The following is a 15,914-nucleotide window of genomic DNA, read 5'->3' as shown; positions in this document are numbered from 1 at the left end:
AGAGAATTTCATAAAACGATGATTGATATTAAATGAAAGAGAATGAAATAAAACGATGATTGATATTAAAAGAAAAAGAATGCCATAAAACGATGATTGATATTAAAAGAAAAAGAATTCTATAAAACGATGATTGATATTAAATGAAAGAGAATTTCATAAAACGATGATTGATATTAAAAGAAAGAGAATGAAATAAAACGATGATTGATATTAAATGAAAGAGAATTATATAAAACGATGATTGATATTAAAAGAAAAAGAATTATATAAAACGATGATTGATATTAAAAGAAAGAGAATTATATAAAACGATGATTGATATTAAAAGAAAGAGAATTTCATAAAACGATGATTGATATTAAAAGAAAGAGAATAAATTTATTGTTCATGTTATGTCCATTTTGAATTAGATATGATGCAGTATCAAAATTCCCATAATACAAAAATTTGGCTATTTCTGAAGAAGGGTGTTGATCAAAACGTGTTGAAAGATAATTCACAAGTTCGTAATTTCGGTGAATCAAAGCAATGTCGACTAAATCTTTAAATGATTGACCGTCATTTAGCATTTGTGAGAAAATTATTTTATTTCCACCTTCAGAAGCATATTTTGCAGTATTTCCAGTATATTCTGCGCCTTTATTTTTCAGGTATTTGAAACATAACTCTGATCCAAATTTGCATGCGCACTCAAGCGGTGTTAAACCATCACATTTCTCATTAGCATCTAAGTTTGGGAATTTGCTTTTAAGATCATCGATTTTATCCCAAGCGATGAAATATAAAAGGCTATCTTTTTTATAGATATTTAGAATGTCTTCTTCTTTTTTGACAGGTTTGAAATATTTGAAATTGAAACCTTTATAGGATAATAATGTTGCTAAATCTTCATTTTCTGGTTTGATCGTCAAAGAAAACTCTTTTGAAATATTTTGATAAATTTTTGCATATTCAGCAATATTCTTAATGCGAAGTGTTGAAATGGTATCAATTAAATAAAGTGCCATTTTGGCAGGAATTTTTTGGGCTTTAATGAGTTCAATTATCTGTTTTGTGGATTGTGTGATATTGTTAGTATTGATATTCCAAATAATTTTTGAGGCTTGATTTGGATACTTGAATTCATTAAGTATATTCGCATCGGTGGAATTTTCTTCATTAATTTGAGATATTATACTTTCTTTTTCTTTGAGTTCGGATTTAAGTAATTGTATTTCGGTGTCACTTTTTTGTTTTGCTTTTTGAATGGAATTTAACTCTGCTTGAAGTTTTTGGATTTTTACTGTAGATTCTGAAATAATTTTATCAGTTTCATCTAAAAAACCAATAATTCCATCTAACATCGTAAAATTCATGTATTTTCGAACAGATTTAAGTGTTGAAATAACTTCTTGGTAATTGCGAATTGAAACTTTAGTGTTTCGAGTGCATTTATATAACTCATTTTCATCAAGAGTAGATTTAGATTGTTTAAGAAGGGTAATGAAATCTTCTGATGTTAAATTCGCTAAACTTAGGATTTTCTTTAAATCTTTGAGTTCAAAAACATCAAAAAGCTTTTCCTCTTGAATGTAATCGTTGATATGAGCAGCTATATATTCATAATTCTGTATCAGTTTATGACTCATTTAAAAAAAAATTGTTTGCAAGCATTCAAATTTTCAGAACTTTTAACGTTCATGAAAATTAGAATTTGCAAACGATTAAAGAAATTATTTGCAATTTAGCCGTAGGCAAACTCCGTCCAAATTGCAAATAATTTTTTAAGGGGGTAGGTTTGAATAGTTATAAATTTAAAAAAAAACACTTTTCCTCCATATCGCGGCAATATTTTTGGACAATCATAAGTGCTATTAGCACAGTCATAGTCAGAGTAGGTACTGACAAAGTTTCGACGATCGCACTATTCTACGTATTTTTGTCAGTTACTAACAAAAAAATTACTTAAAATTGAATCAAGTCATTAAATACAAAGCTAGGTTTTGCGAAAATGGTAGAAATGATCATTGCAACTATTTCCCCATAAAAATAGGAGAACAGAATTTTAATACACAGCAATAACGTATGTAAATTAGTATGTAATTTGTAAGTTCCAAGTTCTCTGACATGCTATCTCCACAAGTGTCTTCGATTGAATGAGCATTACACATTTGTTGAGCTATATGAAATCTTTGGCTGTGCATATGAAAATTCCTATTTTGAAACTTTTCGTGACGCGAGCCCTCTCAAATATTCTCTCGCGACACCTTAAACATCTCAAAAATAAATGTAAACTTCTGAATTTTCTGAACTTTACGTCGTGACGCCAACCCTAGTTTTTATCTAAATTATCAGCTGATTTATTAACATTTTATTAAATATTTCATATTAAAAAGCAATGATGTATGTCAATATCCGATAGATTGATCGTAATTAGCTATTTTGTTAATGTGGAGGCGGTAAGTTTTGGAATTTCGAAAGTCTGCAAAGATAAGTTAAGAAATTTTAGAGAGCGATATTCATGATAAATGTATTTGAGTTGGGGTACTTCATTATAACAATAAATTTTAAGTACATAGAACCCCACCTAATAATGTTTTAGTTATCTCAATTTTCAAATGAATTTGAGTATTTTAAATCTGAAAAGAAGCATTTTATGAAGAAATATTACTCATTGCATGTGAATAGCAGTTTAAAAAGAATTAATAGAAAAAATATTTTATAAATTACAAACAATTAGTGCATGAAAATAAAGCGGATGCAATTAAATCAAAATGGTTCTAATAAGGAATGTTATCAAGAACTGCTGGAACATCTAGGTTTTGCTGTATCAAATAATTTCTGAATTGTTGAGCAGTATAGCTGGTGTTAAGCTCTTGAACAGGTTTATCATTAAATAACTTGCCTCTTTCTTCAGGTTTGGCTGATTGTTCTATAATATTCAAAATTCTCTTTCTTCCGACCGAAATTTTTCTATGTGGTTCAGAACTTCCGATTCCTTTTGAGTATGTGGATCTAAAATTATTTGAATTTGTGTAATTCGATTCTGAATTCTGTTCATGAATATGAGCCCACGCTTGTTCTTTCATTATTTGGGCTGAGGACTGCAAACTGAGCGGATCTTCGTCTGCCTTTGATTTTTGATTCTTATCGAACGATCTTCTTTGACCAAAATCAAAGAATTCATTTGAATCATAATCAAAATCATTTCTAGGGCTGATAACTTCATCATCGAAGCCACTTGCTTCTGTAGTTTTGTATGGACTATCAGATGAGTCTGCTCTAGCTTGAGCAGCAGCTTTCTGTGAGATTCTTTTTTCTTTGAGTTGTAATTGTACCTTAGATGACATATAAGATATGGGTTTGTCGCGTTCTGCATGGTGTTCATCTGAATCTTCTTTATAGTACTGTTTAAGCATATCCATCTCTTCATCTGTAAATGTGACTGAAACACCTGGTTTTTCTTTCTTAATTTTGGTGTCTGGGCCCTTCAACCCTCCTGCTAACCATTTAGCTGATTTTAAACTTGATTTAGACTTTCGTTCCTCTCTATTCATCAAATAAAATTTTTGTACGGTATTTCATTGCGACCAATGTTTATTTGGCAATTTAACTTAATTATTCATATAATTTTGTTTTTCAATCTAAAAACATCACAGTGATAAGAAATATATTTAATGTTTAAGAAAGCGATGCTAAATACCAATATTAATATAGTAGAAATGTTAGTCCACTCGAAGTAGAGGATTTGTTAACTTCCAATTTGAGCATTTATTCAATTTGACGATGAAATTGAGTAATTTGAATAATCAATGTATGATATCAAAAATAATGGTAAAGTAATTAAATTAAGATAGAACTAATATTTATATGCATGGATGAATTAACCTGAAAATAGGATATTTTTATGGAGGCTAAAATAATCTTTAAAATAGCCTTTAATGCATGGTAAAGCTTCTCAAATCAGTAATGAGAACAGGTAGTTTCGAATGAGTTTCAGTATTATTGTTAATTATTGCTAAGGCAATTGAAATAACTGAAATCAGTAGATCAGAAGGATATTTTGATGCAAGCTTGTGTAACGCTAAGTCTTCATTAGACTATATTGATCTTTCAACAATAGTTGCTCAAATAATTGAGAAAATTTAACCTTCTATTTTCTCAAAGTAAGCCTAATGCATTTCTGCTCTTGTTCTAAGGCATATGTAAGAGCGTGTATCTTTGCAAGTTGCTTTGATATGGCTTTGTCTCTTTCTTCCATTTGAGTGACTTCTTCATGGGATTGGTTATAGATTGGCTGTGCATGAACAATCTCTTCCCTTTCGTATATCTCAAAGCGTTTGTGTTTTTCGATACCTTCTGATTGTTGTTGAATAAACTCCATGAATTTGTTCAATTTTGTATTTCCCATTTCATGGAGTGATGGTTCGATAGCTTCATATGGTAAGTTGCAACTATGATGGCGGAGTGGACTTGGTCGTGGTATATCATGGCGTTTCATACTGCTCATTTTTTATGAACTGTACGTTAAGGGTCCACTGTAAAAATTGAAAGTCTCTCAAAATTGAGAGGCGATTTGCAAATAATCATTATCGTCATTTTTCGAAAATCCACTTTTCCTAGTGTTCTGATTAATATTATGTGAATACAACAATGAAGCATATGTTTCAATAAGATGGTAATATATTCTATCACTTCAAATCTCATAAAAATTGCAAAATCAGTGAGTTTTATAAGAACATGATTTTTTCGAATTTTTTCGCTTTTGGATGCGTGTTTTGAAAAATAGATATTTTCGAATTTTAATTTTATCTTAAGTATAAGTTTTATATTAGGAATTTTTTTGACCTATTTCCAATCATTAATTCCAATGTTTTTCAAGGAATTTAATTGAGAAGAAATTAGGAATTTCGCTTTAATGCCATTACAAACTAATATTATGATGCATAATATATATATTTATTGAGGCTAATGCCGGGATATCTTGCATTTAAAAAAAATTCAAAGAATTGACAATTGGATAGCACAAATTTAATTCCCTGGACAAAGTATTATTGTTTATATATTCAAACCATTATCCTTAGTTTAGATATGTTGGCCAAAAATTTTTCGTGTTATTTTTTGTGTTTAAGCATAAATTATGTATTTACTTATGAAAAATAAGCATTTTATTCATTATCATAAAGATATACCATAACAATTGATTTTTTTTAAAAAAAATTGTGTATTTTAGTGGGTATTATTCTGGATAATGCCAATTTTTACAAGATTTAATATTAACCATATCAATAGCCGACTCAATGTAAAAATTTAGATATTATTTTTTCATTAATCAAACTTTGATAAATTTTAGTATAATGAACGATTTTGTTTCGTGTATGATACAGAAATGAAAAGCTTAATTAATATCATTTTGCATTTTTTAAAGGATGTTAGAGTACATCTACATTAAAAAATCAGATTTGAACTGCGATACTGCATCAAATTGATGCATATCTGATAAGGATCTCAAAAGAGTAAAGTTAATTTTTTTGTGTTTTTTTAAGTTTTGGGCCTTAGTAAAACACCATCTCGAGCAATATTTTTGGGAGACGATAGACCTTATTTGGCCTTACAGTGGACCCTTAAGCTCTATAAAAAATCAATTCTTCTAAGTTATTCTAATAATAGTGTATTTGTACTAAAATACTAGTAAGTTAATGATTTGTCGGAGAAAATAATGAATACCCACTTAAATTTCATTTTGGAAATAAAATTCTTTTTGTTCATGATAAAATAAGTGAGTAATGCGTAATTCTTATATTAGTTTGTCATCAAATGGTGATTAAATTTTGTTTTGGGATAAATTGAAGAAAATATATTTTTATCTTTTTCTTTTTGATATAAATTAATAGATGTAAATGCTTTTCATTTGGATTTTGATTGCTTTTATCATTCCGTATTAAACGATATAGTGCCGAATTTTTGATTTAAATCTTTAAAATGAGTCTGTATATGAATTTGGTGATAAATTACTTGTTTTTTGTGATTAGTATTTATAAACGACAGATGCCAAGACATAAAATGAATTTGATTTAGGTATTAATAATTATTGAATGAAATCACGCTCTTCTGATGATGAGACAAACAATCTTAGCTATGTTGCATCCATCTAAATGTGTTTTTATGAAGGTCCAAATTTCCAAATTTTTTCCAAAATCATAAAAATGAAGAACGATCCTTCATATTTCTATATGAAAATAATATTTTCGAATTTTTTTTAGAGGTTTTGGATTTTAAAACCGAAATTCACACGCTTTTAATAAATTTTACGAAATGTTAAATCTGAAAAACTCTTTGTTTATAAACAAAAAATATAAATATGAGCTTAAATAATGTATATAATTCAGTTTGAGATTAAAAAAAAATCAATTAAAAGAGTTGCTGGTTTTGATATGTGATTTCAAATATACATTTAATCACACAATAATTTTATATCATAAAATTCTTTGTAAAGTTTAATCAGGTAGACATCCTGTTCAATATCTTTGATTGAATGCAGATTATAGATCATTATATCAACTATTCATTTTTACTTGTTTAATAATATTCAAATATTTCATATTGTATGAATATTCGTTTATCAGAGGAATACATATATAGAAAATAACAAATTCCTAACAAATTCCCTACAAATCTGTTAGTCTTTGATGTATGCTCATCAACTCAAATCGTTTAATAATTCGAAACCCATGAAAAATGATATCACTTCCATATTCTCGCCGTAAAAACAGTGCATAACAGGGAATTTTGAAGATATTTTGATTGCTTGTCCAACAGGTATATAAATGTATTGAATGGTATTTATCATTTCAGAGACATAAACGATAAAAAAAAATCAATAAAAATGTCAGTAAATTTATCAAAAATTGTCAAAAGTCAATAAAAACTGACAACCGCAACTGATAATCATTATTCGCAAATTTGCTGATTATTTAACAGGAAATAAGGTAATATTTAAAATAATCAATTTTATTTATTATTTTGTTGAGCGAACTTATTTTTTTATTTTTTGCCTGAATTTTAATTTTGTCATCCGAATAAACATCCGAGCAGTGTGCGTTACCGGATGTTACATTAGTTAATTTTTTTAAAAATGAACGTTATTTTCTAAATTTTAGAAAAAGTGACGATCATAACAACGGGGAAAAGATTCGATGGGTTGTTATCCCTCAACCCCTCGAATAACCAACAAGAAAAATGTACCATCCAAACGTACACAGAGTTTGGATTCAGGTATGTCCTCGTCTAAAGATATTCACATCAAGGTTTTATCAGATAAACAAGTATTTCAACAAATTGTCAATGGTATTCATCAAATCTCGAATCCCGCAGATCTGGCTCCACAAGTCTGTGTTGGCGATGGAGCGTTTCCTATCGCCACTGCAGTTTTTAAGTTAGAAGAACCCGATGGAAATGAAATTCGCTTACCAATCATATCATGTTCGACGAAAGGCAATGGATATTGTGTATGCGTATCATCAATAGACTATTTAATCCAACAGAACTTCCAGAGCTACGACACAGCTCAATTATTCAAACAGATAACGAAGACTATTGCAGGACAGCAAAAAACATTTTCACAGACATATTGCCTCGGCTTTTCTCGTTCAGATATTCGCGTATATAAAAGTTCTTTCGAAAGTATGAGTTTATTCGTCGAAGGTGGTGAATTTCCGAACAACTTATATAACTATTCGATCATCGTCCTTAACACGAGTTATGTACTCTCACCAGAACAGATGGACATGCTCTACACTTACGTTTCTGAAGGCGGAAACGGTCTCATAACTTTCTACAATCCAGCCGACGACTCCCCAAACATCAACGATTTCCTGATGAGGTTCGGCATCAGGTTTACGAATCTCGTGAATAGTGACGATAATGATGCTATTGATGTCGGACAAAACTATGATTTTACGAAAGACTTGACTTTCAAGGAAATCAGCGATAAATACGAACAACTCATTCAGACAGAAAATATAAATCAGAACCAATTGGACGATCTCGTTTCCAGTCTTCGAATTTATGTTCTTGCATGCGGCGACGAGAACACTCCAAGGCTATCGCACCTGCTGGATTGCTCTTGGGATTACCTTAAGAGAACAAACTACAAAGTCGGAAATACTCTATTCCAAACACAACAGCAAGCAACAGTATCATTACTCATTTTGGACCTTTTACAGAAATTACCGCTCGAATTACTAAAGCCTGTGGATGGGTTTGAGATATTTCCGGGAGTTACTGGTGACGTCGAACTTCGTGATTTTGAAATTGATCTCACAATTAATAGCCAGGAATGGACATCTACGGGCTTATGGTTACCTGCTGGAGTTATGGGTGAAATTATAATAGAAAATGTCCCACCAAGTACTTTCATTCAGATCGGATGCCACAATGAGAAGAATCTGCCGAAGAAACTTCCTTGGGGACGTTGGCCGTCAACCCTCGTGACAGAACCAGTCATCTCAGAGGAAACAAAGGTCGGTTCTCCATACGGAGGCATCGTATATCTGATGAATGGCGAAGAAGAAGAGCTTATTAGCTACGATATACACGCGAAGTTCTGCAATTTCTGCGAATTCCCTCGTTTCGTGCTAGAAGCTGATACTTGGACGGATACAAAAGATATCGAAGTTCCTTGGGGCGAAATCGAAACTTCAAACGTAATTGTTACAATGCCAAGCGAAAACCTTCGAAAGATTGACGTCGAAGCCTTTGCGAAAAAGATTGATTCTCTTATTTCTTGTATTAAGAACTATCTTGACATAGAATGGGAGTACAAGTTCCGCATAATATTCGATGTCATGGTAGACCCCGGAGAACCTTCTATTTCCTATCCAATTGCGTTTTCTACTTTAGATATCGATCACGTGGTCGAAGGCTTCAATTCTCCGAACAAGTACCTTTTCGATCTTCTGGTGGGTGTTGCCGCAAGCATCCTCCAGACCGCTTGGGTCGACGACGTAACAAAAATGGCCATAAGTTCAGTTGCAGCTTCAGCAGCTCTGACAAAGGTTTACCAAGGCTTCAGTCCGATGCTGCTTGAAGACGTTGAACTTCCTCCTCTTTTCCACGAACTTTGGGAAATTCACATCAAATGCGACGAAACTTTGTTCGCAAAGGTACTCGCAGCTATCAGGGAATCGGCATTACAACAGAGCGATGTCCCTGAAGACATGTGGATCTCTTTCGTTCGTACTTTGTCTCAAATTGGAAATATCGACTTCTCAAACTTGCTCAGCCGCACAAAACCAATTCCTCTGTCTGTTATTAACTCATTAAGGACTCTGTCCCCTTATAAGATGTAAGTATTTATTGATGTATTGTGAAATAATATATATATTTATGTATAAACTGTTTATTATTCCATTATATACAATCTCTTTTATTACTTTATCAATATATTTCTATAATTTTTCTCATAAAATTATTCAATAATAATGTATTGTTATCCACTTAAGAATAAATCACATTCACTATAAACTATCAATACTCACATAAGTTATAATCAGATCCATCAAATCAAGAATTGAATAATGCTTTTTTTTCCCTTTAAAAAAAAAAAAAAAAAAAGGTAGTGGGGCTTCCAGGCACTTCGTGCCCTCTAGCCCATAAGAAATTTTTCCCAAGACCCAAGAGGAGGACCGAACCCCAGCCGACCAGCCGGTGACTTTTTTGTAGAGCACTCAAAATAGTATAACTTTGTCCGGACAAGTAAGGGTCTATCGTCGCTACAGGAAAAGTTACAGGCGTTCCAAGGAAGTATACTTTGAGAAGCCTTTTTCCCCTTATAGAATGAGATAGGACGGTTATTTTACAAAACTGACAACACTTTGACCGAGTAGTTTTTTGTGCTGAACAAAAAGTGTCATATAAACATCTGTCAAAAACCGCTTTTTAACTTTACTTAAAATGCCACGTAAGCTACGTAAGAATATACGTAAGAGGAAGGGAGCATTGAAACATCCAATAGTAAAACTGACACCACAACAACAGTTGCAACAACGAATGATGAATGACCCCACTATGTTGCAACAAATGTCAAGCAACCCTATGCTTTTAAACCGAGTTATTGGTGCACAGAGTGGAGGTTTAAGAGCGGCACTTTTAGCGAAAATGGCAGGCTATGGTGGAGCTGCAGACGGAACAGCTTATAACCCTCAAAGTCAAATGAATTTGAGTTCACTCAAAAATCAAATAACAGATGTCAAAAAGTCAAACATAGACATACAGAAACAAATAAGTGAAAACGAAAAGAAACTAGAATATGACAGACACACAAAGAAACTCAATGAGTTAAACGTAGAGAAAAAGAAGAAAGAAGAACAACTGAAAGAACTAAGTACAGAGGAATATGCGAAAAAAGTGTCAGAAAAAGCAGCAGAAGTAGCAAAAATGGAACAAGATGTTATAAATTTGAAAAACCATACTACTCAATATAAAGTACTGAAAGATGAAGAAATAAAACAAAAAGCCCTGAAGACATATATGGATAGCGATGAGTATAAAAAAGAAGTTGAAGCAAATGTAAAGGCAGAAAAACTTTTACAGTTGCAAAACCAAACCGTACAATATGAAAACTTAGCACAAGAAAGTAAAAATAACGACGCAGCCATGCAAAAGGCAATGAAAAGCGCAGAATATATAAAAGCTAATAATGACTGGTTAGATGCCCAAGCCAACGCCAAAGCAGCCCAACTTATAGGGTCAATAAGAACAAAAATACAAGCGGATGAAGACAGTTCAAATGAAGCTTTAATGAATGCTGACTTTAAGAACGCCTTCGAAGCTCTTCATAGTAAGGTGAAACTAGTGAACGACTTCTCATCTGGAAAGAAACTAAAGTCTGAAGGTTTCGACAAAGAGTTAAGAGAAGTAGCACAAAATATGACGAAAATAACAGATGCAGCAACGAGACAGGCAGTTCAAAGTGCCTATGACGCCGTTAGAGCAACTGTTGTGGAAAGTCAAGAAAAAGAGTTACAACAGACCAAAACAGACCTAGTAAATGCTTTCTTAAAAACGAAAAGTCAGGTAGGACATTATGCTGCAGATGGAACATATGTGCCAGCTGGTGGAACTTATATACCACCAAACCCTCCAAGAGAAGCACCTGCACCAGGACTACCTAAAACATTTACATCGTCACATGGACACAGACACAGGCATGCACCAAAACCAACACAACAACCAACAGTTCAAAATCCAGCACCACAACCAACAGTTCAAAACACTGCACAGCAACCAACAGTTCAAAACACTGCACAACAACCACAAACAGAGCAAGGACATAAAAGAAGTAGAGAACAAGGAAACCAAGAATTCTTAAAAATGCTTAAGGAAGACTATGGTTACCCAGATACTCTTGACTTTAGTGACAGATATAAAGAAGCTATTAGAAAGTTCAAGGAAGGAAATACTGACCCGAACCTATTTAGCTTTATGGTTCAGCACCAAATGGGATATAATTTCAAACCTGGAAAATACAAGCTCGCTAAGGGATATGATTTAATAGCATATCATCCAAATGACATGGATGAATTTACTCCGAGATATTTGGTGTCAGAGCTAAATGATAATTCAACTCTCTTCATGAAACGCGTAAAAAATAGAGACGGAACGAAAAAAGAAAGGTTTATGAGTCCGGATGACTTAGATAGGGAACTTTTTAAAAACGGTCTCGGAATATATGAAATGCCAGCAGATGAGGTACAAGAAACTCCACAGGAAGAAGTTCAGATACAACCAGACATGGAAGAAATAGTTCAGCAACAACAGCTAGAAGAGCCTGAAGGAAACGAACAAGTCCCTCCTTTGGAAACTAACTTCACAGAACTAGATGAAGATTTGGAACAGCCGAAAAATCTTGACCCTCAACAAGTGTATGCGGGGAATATGGAATCTTTCCAAGAGTCTAAGAAAAATTCGGCTGACATAGTAGAAGAATATCGAAAAATGTTCGCCGACATACAAAAGACTCCAACATCAGATGAAAATATTCAGCATAGAATGGAAGTACTGAAAGAAAATGTACGCAAATACAACAATCCTTTTTACTTACGACCATATAACGTTCAATCTTTGGCTGAACTCGGTGAAAATAAAAGGTTAAATTTCAACAAAACATATAGAAATGAAACATTGTTTAAAGTTCATTCAGAACCTAACCAATATGGAAACAAACCTACTTTTGTTTCTGCAGACTATGGAACTACAATGAGATGGGGTCATAAAGCTAATCCGGATAGGTGGTTCATAAACTTACAACCACAATTCCAAGAAGTTGTAGACGCAATGGAAGTGAATGGTGAACCAGATATAGCTGGTATTTTCAGCGCGGCTTTAATGCCATTGAAAGATATGAAACATGCAGATATTTTGGACCAGTATGAAATGAACATGGCTGATGGAAATATAACACCTGACGTTCTAGAACATTTATCTCAAAGAACTACACAGAACCATAGAGATGGTATATTTGGTGAAGAGTTTAGAAAGAAAGTTAGGGAGAGAGAGAAGAGAACCTATTGTACATGACCTTGCAAACGAAAGTTTACAAAATGTCATAAAAACTTACTTTGCAGACAATGAACCGAGAAGGGATGAATATTTAAGAAAACTCAAATGGACAGTACCAAATGAAATGTTAGTATTGAAAAACATGTTCCTTGACAAAATAAAACCAACTACAGAAATAAATGACGCAAGACTGAAACATTGGGTAAAAGCTTTCCCATTCACAAAAGATATTATTGGTAACATGGAAAGAAAACCAGAATGGCTACAAAAACATATATTTGGAAACGAGCATATTCCATATGGACAAGCTCTGTTTGAAGAGCTTGAACCGGAAACTCAGGAAAGAGTCATGCAAACAATACGCGAAGACTCAAATACAAACTATGACGAAATCTTTCTAGGATATAGGTTACCTGAGATGGGCGACCAGAGCCCAAAGGCAAAAAGGACATGGGAAATTTACAACATACTAGGTGAACATGAGGCAAAGATGCAACAACTTAAAGCAGAGGGCAAGTTACCAAAAGCGACACCAAAGAAGAAGAGTAGAACAAAGTGAAAGTAGTGAAGAAGTAACTTCATCTAGTGAAAGTAGTGGCAATGAAGGAAAAAGAAGAGTTAAAAACTCAGTCAGGAAGAAAGTAAAGCTTGGTACGAGTGGGTTCTATTATGACACATAAATCCAACTATTCTATATTTTTACCCATATGAAATGTACGCCGCTCAGAATATAACGCCAACAGTTTTGGATGCCATGAATGGAAATGTTTCCGAATGGTATAACGAATGCGACAATGCCATTAGAAGGTCAGAAATAGTTCCTGGAACTTACGAATATACAACTGCTGTTTCTTATGGAAACGTAGGTGAGTTTGGAGAAGGTTCTTCAACAACAGTAGATATTGCTTGCGACAGGTTTCATATTATTTCTATTGACAACTCATTCTTATACGTGGAACAAGACATTGAAATAAAACCTTCTGCCAAGTTGTCTGACAAGAAAGGCTGCAATGGAATTTTCTATGTCGGATACCAATATGCTCCAGAAGTTTTCATGGGATATAAGATATATTCTAACTCTGACTTAGTTCAAACAGTAACATGGGCAAACTATGAATGGTTCGCTTTGAGAAATTCAGTACAACCACAAGCTAGAGAACAAACAGACCAGTATGCAAATATTGAGAAAATAAGAAGACTTGACCCTAACGTTCCAGGAGTTTATGTTAACCTTTCTGGTTCAGATGGAACTGCTGCCACTAAAGTAAAACTGAAACTTAGAGTTCCTTTGTCATCTTTCCTCATCTTCAGGTTTTTAAGATACTTGCCAAACTGGGCAGGAAAAATTTCTATTGAACTTACTCCAAGCAAAAATAACTTAGTCATTGCACCAACACAAGACCCATTCACTCTTACAGACGTAATGGGAACAAATAAAACGTCATTCGCCGACTTTTGCAAAGACAAAGTTGACTTAGACTTTGGTTTCTCAAACTTCAACACTGAAGTAAACTATTATTTCAATGCTGCTGGAACTGCTTGGGACCCAGTTAAGTTTACATGCGAAAAATTTGAATGCAAGAGAATAGAAAGCAGACTTGCAGTCTATATGTTGGACCCAGATATTTCAAATGCTTTAGCTGCCAAATATATTGCAGTTCCACTTATGTTCCCTATACACCAAATATCTGTCAAAGACTTTGCAGGTGAAGTTGGAAACCAAAGTGCTGACCCAGGTGCAAGAACAGATATTGCTTTAACAACTGCAATGAAACATGCAGATACTATGTTTGTACTGTTCAGACGAACTATAAATGACTATTCTTGTTTCTACAACCCCGGTATTAAATATCATATAAACATAGATGGCAAATATTATCCAAGAGAAGAATATTCTACAGTTGAGGATATGAGGTCATACAACTTGACATTAGATGCTATGAACTTTAACAACAATTTCACAACAACCATTAACCCTGAAATGCAAAGTTCTATTATGCCATATGTGAAAGTATGGACTCATACAGGAGGTCAAAAAACTCAATATACAAATGGAGACCGTTCAAACTTTTGGCTTGGCATTCCATTTGCTGACTCAGAAGACTTTATGGGTGGTATTTCAACTGTTGGTACTGTACAAATACAATATACTGGTGACAGAGACGGTCCAGATGAACTGAGAGCAAAGAAGTTTACAAAACCAATAGCACTTTTCACGGAAGATGCTCTTTTGAAGATTCGTTCGATGAAACCTGCTGGGGCTCCTCAGATTGGCATAAACGACAGCTTCCATCGAGCAGATTTTGGCAGCAGGTCAGTAAGTTGTTCTTGAACTGACTTCTCTCCGTCAAATATTGACAGTACGCCAGTTTTGACATAATATTGTAAGATAAACTTACCTTTAGAAATATCTGTAAGTTTTGTTGTTATATTTTTGTCAACGTCAAGAACTTTCACCATTTCAGTTATACCAACTTTCTTTGCTTTATGGAAATATTTTGGTTCAGTAAATATTGCTATTCTATAACATTTACCATTGTTTGTATAAAGAACTATTCTGTCAATGTATTTGTATTGTTTGTGTGTGTAAACTTTGTTCTGCTTCAATTCGAAGAGATACTCGAATACGTCCATCTTTTTATTCTAAGTAAAATGTCATTTCCGAAAAATAGAAGCGTGAGTGTTTCAAAAGGTTTAATGGCGGTGGCAGATGTGAAGTTAAATTCACCAACTCAAACAAACAGTCAAAGTGTTATTGTCAATGTCAAAGACAGAGATGTTGAAGGGGAAACCATACGAGGACGAAGATGGTAAACAATTGTTCCTGTAAAAGAACAACCAACATATCCTGAAGTTAGCAGAGACTTAAGTTCTGTTGCAGATATTCGAAACGACTACCAACAACTGAAAGACAAACTTCAAACTCAGGAGAAGATTTGTCAAGCTTTAGGTATAATGTTAAACTTGGTCGAACACAACCCTGTAAAAGTGAACTCATATGTCATTGCACCTCATGAAGTTTTGAAAGAACTATTGAAACTTTTGACAGAGGCAGACGATATAAACATCAAAGAAATAGAACCCGACATTAGTTGCTGTGGTGTTTCATATAATATCATTGACAAGATATACGTTATGAAAGGAGGTGAAACGTTGAACTTAAAGTATAGTTTCCCAGACGTCATAAAAATATTTGACGACCACAACATTTCATTAAAATTTATTTGCTAAGTAAAAATGTCAAAACTTCTTGAAAGATGTTTGAAGAAAAATAATATAGACTTTATTTCATGTAAAGGACTTTACATACTTTTGAACGATATGAAAGACCCTGTTTTGTTTGTTCGTGTAGACAAAGGAAAGTTCTATGT

At 33.3% G+C, this 15,914-nt stretch overlaps 5 protein-coding genes and 1 pseudogene across 6 annotated transcripts, besides 2 other annotated features; 3 read left to right on the top strand and 3 right to left on the bottom strand.

The window, feature by feature from the left end:
• Positions 1 to 341: 341 nt before the first annotated feature.
• Positions 342 to 1,642, bottom strand: TVAGG3_0646330 (histone-lysine N-methyltransferase family; the record flags this gene model as incomplete). Its single annotated transcript, XM_001310437.1, has 1 exon — positions 342 to 1,631. The coding sequence occupies one exon, from the start codon at positions 1,629 to 1,631 to the stop codon at positions 342 to 344; it is 1,290 nt and encodes a 429-aa protein (XP_001310438.1).
• A 1,120-nt stretch (positions 1,643 to 2,762) lies between these two features.
• Positions 2,763 to 3,539, bottom strand: TVAGG3_0646320 (uncharacterized protein; the record flags this gene model as incomplete). Its single annotated transcript, XM_001310436.1, has 1 exon — positions 2,763 to 3,539. The coding sequence occupies one exon, from the start codon at positions 3,537 to 3,539 to the stop codon at positions 2,763 to 2,765; it is 777 nt and encodes a 258-aa protein (XP_001310437.1).
• Positions 3,540 to 4,135: 596 nt separating this feature from the next.
• On the bottom strand, positions 4,136 to 4,492 carry TVAGG3_0646310 (uncharacterized protein; the record flags this gene model as incomplete). The annotated part of the gene is made up of 1 exon (XM_001310435.1): positions 4,136 to 4,492. One exon carries the CDS (start codon positions 4,490 to 4,492, stop codon positions 4,136 to 4,138), a length of 357 nt encoding a protein of 118 aa, XP_001310436.1.
• A 21-nt stretch (positions 4,493 to 4,513) lies between these two features.
• Positions 4,514 to 5,605: a mobile genetic element.
• A 1,561-nt stretch (positions 5,606 to 7,166) lies between these two features.
• TVAGG3_0646290 (peptidase M60-like family) lies at positions 7,167 to 9,512 on the top strand (the record flags this gene model as incomplete). Its single annotated transcript, XM_001310434.1, has 1 exon — positions 7,179 to 9,332. The coding sequence occupies one exon, from the start codon at positions 7,179 to 7,181 to the stop codon at positions 9,330 to 9,332; it is 2,154 nt and encodes a 717-aa protein (XP_001310435.1).
• Positions 9,513 to 12,183: 2,671 nt separating this feature from the next.
• Positions 12,184 to 15,914: part of a mobile genetic element that runs on past the window's edge.
• TVAGG3_0646280 lies at positions 12,385 to 13,102 on the top strand (annotated as a pseudogene). Its single transcript has one exon. A coding segment is annotated over exon 1 (718 nt).
• On the top strand, positions 13,256 to 14,864 carry TVAGG3_0646270 (protein of unknown function, DUF4106 family; the record flags this gene model as incomplete). Its single annotated transcript, XM_051241458.1, has 1 exon — positions 13,256 to 14,864. A coding segment is annotated over one exon (1,609 nt), but the record flags the coding sequence as incomplete, so codon positions are not given.

Source organism: Trichomonas vaginalis, chromosome III (genome assembly GCF_026262505.1).
Source record: "Trichomonas vaginalis G3 chromosome III, whole genome shotgun sequence".
Taxonomy (NCBI): domain Eukaryota; phylum Parabasalia; order Trichomonadida; family Trichomonadidae; genus Trichomonas; species Trichomonas vaginalis.
Note: the sequence above shows the minus strand (reverse complement) of the source record. Positions and strands in the feature narration are given on the sequence as shown.